The 8430-nt window shown below is 37.6% G+C and overlaps 1 protein-coding gene across 1 annotated transcript; it reads right to left on the bottom strand.

The window, feature by feature from the left end:
• Positions 1-430: 430 nt before the first annotated feature.
• LOC107794863 (amino acid transporter AVT6C-like) lies at positions 431-4152 on the bottom strand. The gene is made up of 5 exons (XM_016617406.2): positions 3311-4152; positions 2584-2736; positions 1930-2133; positions 1261-1726; positions 431-1080 (listed from the first exon to the last, which is right to left on the bottom strand). Exons 1-5 carry the CDS (start codon positions 3696-3698, stop codon positions 957-959), a joined length of 1335 nt encoding a protein of 444 aa, XP_016472892.1. The 5' UTR covers positions 3699-4152; the 3' UTR covers positions 431-956.
• Positions 4153-8430: the final 4278 nt, after the last annotated feature.

Raw genomic sequence — 8430 nt, 5'->3', positions numbered from 1 at the left:
CAGTTCCCGAAGATAAAGTTGCTCAAATTCTTTAGTTGTTAGGTTTAGTCAAGTATTTTAAATTGTAACCTATTTGCTTTTTGATAAGTGTATTAGTAGGTTATCACCAAAACTTCATTTTTGTAAGCTTCCTAAACTAGAGTGTTTGAAAAGGGGTTGCTACAATTAAGTTGATTGTAGGGGTTAGGGTACTAAAGTTAGTCCCCTTGGTTATAGAGTTGTAACCTAAAAACTGCTTTTTGAAGTTTAGTGGAGATTTGAGAAAAATTCTACTAGGTAGATCATGGTTTTTACTGTCTTGAACAAGGAGGATTTTCACGTAAAATCTCTGTATTGATTAATTTTCGATAATTATTTCTGTCTATGTCTGTTTGGATAGATGAAAGAATCAGGTCCTTTACATTAAGAGATCTGTTTTTGACACATAAGAGATCTAAAAAGGTCATTTTCTTAAATTCAAAATTGTAAAGGACCATGATGTACCAATAGCACTACAAATATGGGGAGGGGGATGTGGCTTACAACACAATTGTGTTCTAGTTTGAGCAACTGAAAACAACACCTTTAGGTATTTATGTATATTATAGCTAGGGACTACATCAAACTAAAGGATGATTTAAGACTTGGCCTATTTTCCAAGGTACAGATAAAAGCTTTCTCAAACTTCTTCGTCTAAGATCCTCAACAATTTGAGCAAAGCAGTTGCTTCATATGGCTCTTGCATAAAAGAAGAAAAGCCCATAGACATACATACCCAAGTGTTCTTTCCCCTTTGCCTGGATGAGCAATGAGGAGCAAAACACCATGTAGGCATTGCAAAGAACAAGTTGGTTTCCATTCTCATTGATTTGCTGATTTTTCCAATGCTCAATACAACTTCTTCTGATCATTATACATAATTAAACCACCTTACAGCATCAATCCACTAATTCTGAGTGCTTCACCAGCAAACTTGGTCATTTGTTGGCAATGTAAGTTGAAATATTAGAGTATATGGCAACTGAACTAGTCCCAATGGCAAATATGATCACCAATACAGCCAATATCTTTTCCCGAGTTGTAGATATGTTATGAGCATCTCTGCAAAAACAATTTTAGCAATAGTAAGTGGAAAAGTTGATTAAAGAAAAGGAAACAAAAAATAGTTTCTATTTTGCAAAAGATCTCTAATATTTCAAAGAGAACAAGTCGCTTTCGCTGTCTTTTTTCATTTAAGAATAGTTTCTTTCACATGAAACAATGATTGAAGTAAGTACATACCTAAGAACAATTGAGCTTGGGAATATGAACATGATGCACATGACTGTTGTCGTTCCCATGAACTGAAAGAAGTACCAAATATTCGGAATGGCTACAGCAGCTCCATAAATGAATGTAAGTAAAACAAAGGTAAGGGAAAAGAATCGTAATGTTTCTGTGGCCAACAGAGGTCTCTTAGGAAAGAATAGTTCGTCCACATTAACCCTCAGAGAATAATTCATCACAGGAAACACCAGCATGAGATGAATGGCATAACTCAATCGAACAGTATCGTTAAGTACTGTACCGATTAAAGAATCAGAGGCTTGATCAAAGTTGACCAGCATGTCGGCCATAATCGACTCCCCAAACAATAGGTAGCCAAAGAATCCCACAGCAAAATAAATGGCAACACATAATATTAAAGAAATGCGAACAGCCGATGTCATGTCAGATGGCCTTCCCATCTCTGCTCTTACCGGATGAACTGCAAAGGAAAATAACCACTTGAAGTGAACAGATAAAAATGTAAAAGGGCAAAAATAACAAAGAATGACAGATGTCACCTAAAAGATTAACTACTACCCTAACCTTCAACTTCATAGCTAAAATAGATATGTTTTCACAGATGTGTTACTATTGAAAAGGGTAGAAAGTGAACATATTTTTATACACCAAAGAATGACTTACCATTAACATGACATCCGAAGGCAGTAGCAAAGACTGGAATGGTCGTGAAAAGATCAGAAAAGGAAACTCCATGTGAAAAATTTGGTACCCACCGTAACCTTTGTGTTTTCCCCTCCCACATTGCATGTATTGCCATCATCGAGCATATGACTACAAACAGTACTGCTAGGAAGATTGATATTGCCGATGCATGTCTCAGTGAATCTGGACGTTAAAAACCATAAAATTTAGAATCCATTATATGCAGATGTTCTAGATATATTAATTATATTAAATTATGCTACTCCCGTTTGACAAATGCCCTAAGACTATGTTTTCCATCCATAACATGCTGGTTATTTGGTCAAATGTCTAGTGATAAACAAAATCTCTATCTGTATCATTCTAATGGAGTAGCAACTCTACCTACTCTCAGTTTTGTTCTTTCTCAGGCACAGAATCAGCTGAAAAGCACTTACAACTGTACTTTATGAAGCTACTTATGGAATTAGATATCAACCTGATTAGAAAATCACATCAAGTATACTTTAGGCTTATGCACTTCCATGCGTACTTTATGAAGCTAATGGAAACAGAGAAATGCATTCTAAGGTAGAAAAATCGGCAGATAGAACTTTTACTTAGTGAAACTACTTATGCAATTATTCAACCAACCTATGCGTTTAACACAGAGCAACGGAAGCATGACAAAAAGCACAACAAAGAGAAGTGAAAATGCCCGGGAAGTCCACCAGTGGATGCCAAACCATTCCTGTAGAGTACCCAAGTGCACTGATCCATCAGAATTATTTCCTGAGAGCACATCCCCTGTGAAAAAGACAAATAACATTAGTGATAGATACTCCAGCAAGCAACTCCTGGTTTGTACACAAAGTAAAATTCGACAAGTGACAGGTTCTCCTGCTTTCTTTGTAAAGACCAAATAGCAATAGGTACATAGTAGTACTGTTCCCCCTCCCCCCCCCCCTCGTTTTTGGGTCTACAATTTAGATGGAGGCCCTATCACCCCAGATTTTCACATTTTACTTCTACAATATTACATCAGTCACAGTTTCGTTAAGAAATACAGGGAACAAAAAGGTTAAATCAACCAACTCAGTTCTACAAATGAACCAATATGAACCAATAATCATCGGTATTCAAGGAGGTGAATATAACATTATGTATTTCAAAAGATCTCCTTTTCAATTTACAAACGGACTAAAAGTAGCAAATTCCTTCATCAACCAAATAAGAATAGTAGAACGTGATTTACTCCTCAATATGAAAGCCTATATTTCACCTCACAGAGGAGCATTTGACAAACAAGAAATAATTAACAACTCAGTGTAGTAAGCACCGAGTTTGAATTGAGAAAAAAAGGATTAGTGTAGTTGCTTACCAATAATAATCAAATAAATAATCAAGGCACCAAGATTAGTAATCATGACACAAATCTGAAGAGCAACAGAACCAAACTTCCCAAAAGACTCAGCCATAAGCCCACCATAAGAATCCGACTCGCCCGAATGAGTATATTTCAACAGGAAATCTACAGTCACCTCAACAAAATATCCAACTAACAGAATAACAAAAAAGCTGGGAATTACACCCAGAACTTTAAAAGTAGCAGGGATTGACATAATCCCAGCACCAACCATGCCTGTTGATATATTAAATATTGCACCAGAAATTGATCCTCCCTCTGACCTTTCATCCTCAAAACACTGGTTCTGGTCCACAGGTAAAAGTGGAGCAAGAGACCCAGAATCTTGTTTCTCTGTTATCATCTTTGTTTAGCAGCTTCGGCTTGTGGGATGCTAGGGGAAAAAACAAGACTTTAAATAGCTTCTCTAATTTAGAATGGTGTGAAAGGTGACAAGAATTTAATCATAAGAAAATGTGAGGACCCATAATTAAAGAAAGCCATAAGAAAATGTGAGGACCCATAATTAAAGAAAGCCCTTTGAATCAAGAAACAATTATAGATTGGTAGGCAAACAAAGACAGAAGTTTCGAAATACCAATTGGCGGATTCACAAGAAAGTTTTGGAATATAGGAAAAGTAATGGAGTGGGGTGGGGGGTGGGTGGGTATAGGGAAGCTATCTTATCCTCTTCTTCTTAATTACCCCTAAATTCAAGAAGACCGCTTTGAAAGACAAAATAGGTGAGGCTGTCGCCGAAAATTTAGTGCATTTGGAGTGGCTTACGTCCACCGTGAGTTGAATGTCGAACCTGACACCATTTTTTCCTTCCTGTCATTTTTTGACACAGATGTTGAAAATCAGAGTTGGATTTACCACGTAAGGAAAAGTATTAAATTTACACGATTGTCCCTATAAAGTTTTCATTATTCATAAAATAACAGAGAAGGGTAATCCCCTGAAATTTGTATTGGGTTTACTTTACCCACTTTACCACAAATAAAGTTTCGTAATGTCCCGGTAAAACATTAGGCCATGTATGCTCCTTTTTAGAAAGAAAAAAAAAATCATGTAAAATTGAAGAAAAACTTAGAATATTTAAGGACGTGTTTGATTTCATTAAGATTAAGATGTTTAGATTTGGATACACATCTAATTAATGCAAGATATCATATCTAAATTTAAACACTAAACAACTAAGACTTCTTGTTTTAATTTCTCAAATCTGAATGCGTAAAATATATCTGTAGACAATAAATTTGGTTCGAGAAAATAAAATCAAGACCGAAAAATATCGCAATAATTGTAGTATTTTATTTCGAATATTTGAGTGTTACAGTCTCTATGAATCCTCTAATTCTACTTTTCAATAGTAAATAAATTCAAGGGCATTTGAGCTTGATCTTGAATATGTATTTGTTGCCTCGAACGATGATCTTGTTCTTGAGCTTGAGCTTGATTGCTTGAACTTGACCTTGATTTGTTCTTCGTTCTTGAACTTGCACTTGATTTCTTGAACTTGAACTTGAAGCCTAAAACTTGTGGAGGAATTTGCAGCGTTTGATCCACGAGCTCTTTCTTGCTTCTTGTTATAACTTCTGGTGTCTTTTCTGAGTTATGAAGACCCCTATTTATAGTTGTGGAAGGGAAGAGTTGTGATAAGAACAAACTCTTTCCGACCAATCAAATTGAAGTGTGACATGACTGCATTTGATTGGCCAGAACATGTCACTTGCACATGTGGCGCGATTTCATTGGCCTTTTAGCGTGGCTGGACATGCCTTGTCATTTTGACACGTGGGATGGTCCTATTGGCTCTTCCGCTTGACTTGGCGCGCCACGTCATTTGACACGTGGCACCAAACTGAGCCTCCAGGAAGATGACATCTTGGGCTTAATGAAGTGGGCTCATCACTTTAGCCCAATTAAATAGGCTAGCCCAATGGATTAAGACTTATTTATTTAATCCATATATATTGGACTTATATAACTAATTCAATTATATTAGCCCAATAATATTTATTTGGACTAGCATATTAAAATATAGTCCATATTATTTTATCAATTTAAATTCAGTAAAATTTTAATGCTTACAAATGCCTCCTACTTCAAGGCGTGTCACATTTGTTTGACTAGGCTTGAAGTCATATTGAAGCAACATCCTTTCTTCATTTATCTCTTTTCACGTAAAACTTGGCCAGTTTGTTTTAAAATAACAATAATAATTCCAAAGCTTGAAACATTAAAGTTTCCAAACTTCAGTAAAAAACACTAGAGTTTCCAAAGTAACGATGATTGTTTTGATTATTCTATTTTGGACTTTTGCATTCTTCAAAAACAGATTTTTTCTTTATATTGTCATATGCTTACAAACGTCCATCACATGCAAATAGAGAAATAAAAATTCAGCCCAGCCCATAAAATATGCAAGTTAATTAAGATGTGTTTGCCACGTAGCAAATTCTGAACAACTTGTATCACTATGCCCCCACTATCCAAATATCTTTAGGAGAGAAAAGATTGCAATTCGAGTCCATGTTGACAACAACTTACTATCTCTACATTGGCATCCAGTCCCAATTAGAAGAATAATTCTTACAATCTGAATCCCTTTTGGAGTTCGATTACAACCATTCCACATCGACAAAGCCACTTAACATGCTACCTTGAAAAATCTATATAAAGGGTGCGTACTCTCCAACTTGTGAGCATTAGTTCGTAGTATTTGCAAGCCACTTGAGTTTATTTTTGTGGACTTGGAAGCATTAACGCGAAGGTAATTTCTTTTTTTTTCTCGTGCTTTCTTTTTTGTTGTCTTTTCTTTTTCCCTTGTTTTTTGTAGGTCAAGCGAGAAAGATATGTTCTTGTTCAACAAGATGATCCATGCATGAAGAAGATAGTCTTGGGGTGTGAGGGGATGGGTACTCATCCCTGCCCAAATATCGGAGGGATTACTTTCATGGCCCGACTACCGGAGAGATTACTCTCAAAATGGCCCGATTCTTGGAGAGATTACTCTCAATGTGGCCCAATTCTTGGAGAGATTGCTCTCAAAATGGCCCGATTTTTGGAGAGATTACTCTCAATGTGGCCCAATTCTTGGAGAGATTACTCTCAAAATGGCCCTATTCTTAGAGAGATTACTCTCAATGTGGCCCAATTCTTGGAGAGATTACTCTCAAAATGGCCCGACTACCGGAGAGATTACTCTCAATGTGGCCCAATTCTTGGAGAGATTACTCTCAAAATGGCCCGATTCTTGGAGAGCATTCCATCCATTTAGACCTTTGTACCCATTCTAATATGCTTGATTTGGACTTTGACGACCCCTCTTTTCTTTCTCTTTTTTTAGCATGAAGAGATGGCAAATTTCAGGGACTATACCTCACCTTCCTCAAAACTTAGATATCTCATCATCGAGACTGAAGATGGCATAGAACAAACCAAGCTTTTGGTTCACACCTCACAAGCTGGCCGATATGCAGCTTCATGGCCTCCTCTAAGGAACTCCCTTCATGTAGAGAACTGGACCTCGGAACACAAATCGATTTTTAATCCATTATCCAAGATGTGGTCTCTCTAAGCGCCAATCTATCTCCATGTAAATATTGCTAGCACTCTTCCAAACTTAGTAAGTCGCATAATTCAAGGCGAAGTACATTGGGAAAACACAATAATCGAGGGCGAGTATCGTCATATCCCAGGATATTGGGAATAGGCTGAAGACGTACTTGGTGGAAGCCAACAAACTCTGAGTACAACAAAGATTTACGATGCTGTCTATGCCTCACTTTTCACTTATAATCGAAACTCGAACATTTTGCAAGCATTTTGTGAGGCTTGGTGCCCCAAGACGAACACACTTCTTACATCAGCTGGGGAGTTATCTATATCTCTTTGGGACTTACATATCCTTGGGGGTTTGCCCATTGCGGGTTATCCGTACGAAGAAGTGGTACCTGAGACAAGAGAACTCATCGGTTTGAATGAAAAACAAGTCAGATTTATTCCTCAATCTTGCGAGTATTTATTTGCCGCATTTCATCATCTTAAGGAGGGTACGGGTGCTACCCAAAAGGTCTCCTTCAGCAAGTGGACAAGTTTTTGGTATAAAAAAACTTTAATATATAGACTTGCCCCGTTGCGAAAGGAAAAGAAATCTACACGCCTAAAGTCGACACATAATCCTAACGGAGTTATTCCCGAGACGACGACGTGGTCGAGTGATCAAGAAACTATATTCTCTAAGCTTAGGGTAAGGTCTGACAAGAAAGATGAGACATATGTAGCGGCATTCTTATCAATTTGGCTATGTGCCTTTGTGTTCCCCAAGGTATAAAACTCCATTTGTCCTGAGACTTTTAAGATGGCAAGCATGATGGCAGGCGGGCGAAAGATTAGCCTTGCAATCCCAGTTTTAGCGAGTATTTATCATGGTTTGAATAAGATTTCGCGTTCTTCCCAACACGATTAGGTCAAAGTTTCTTTTCCCATTCATTATGTTTATGGCTGGCTTGCACATTACTTCAAAACCCACTATCCACTTGCTAAGGGTCCGTCTGTCCCTTTGATGGTGGCATACTCAGGAGAAGGGGCTGCAAGGTACTTTGACGAGAAGGATGGAAGAAAACGCATCCACAATGGGGAGGATATAATTTGGACACCAACAATGTTAACCAATTCCCGTTCTTATTATTACGTGGATAACGATGCCCCTCAAGAGTTGGAATCAAATTACTTCATAAGCTTACATTTTAATTACCTTCCTTTGAGATATGGTAATTCATTTATCATCGAGCCATATAGCCCGCATCGGTTTGGTCGTCAATTTGGATTTTACCAGAACATCCCCGACTTTTTGGAGAATGATATCCGTAACACCTCTCTAGATGAAGGAATCAGATTTTGGTGGATTTGCACACTGTATCGATCTATGTCACGTGCGATTTTCCCCCCAGCGGGAGATCCTATGGAGAAACCTTTCTCCACTAATTATATGTCTTGGTGGGAGAAAGCGCATGAGAAGTTTCTCGAGAATAACTTACAAGCTTTGGTAGACAATGTTGGGCTAAACTCTACAACTCCTTTAGGAGGTG

Source organism: Nicotiana tabacum, chromosome 6 (genome assembly GCF_000715075.1).
Source record: "Nicotiana tabacum cultivar K326 chromosome 6, ASM71507v2, whole genome shotgun sequence".
Classification (NCBI taxonomy): Eukaryota; Viridiplantae; Streptophyta; class Magnoliopsida; order Solanales; family Solanaceae; genus Nicotiana; species Nicotiana tabacum.
Note: the sequence above shows the minus strand (reverse complement) of the source record. Positions and strands in the feature narration are given on the sequence as shown.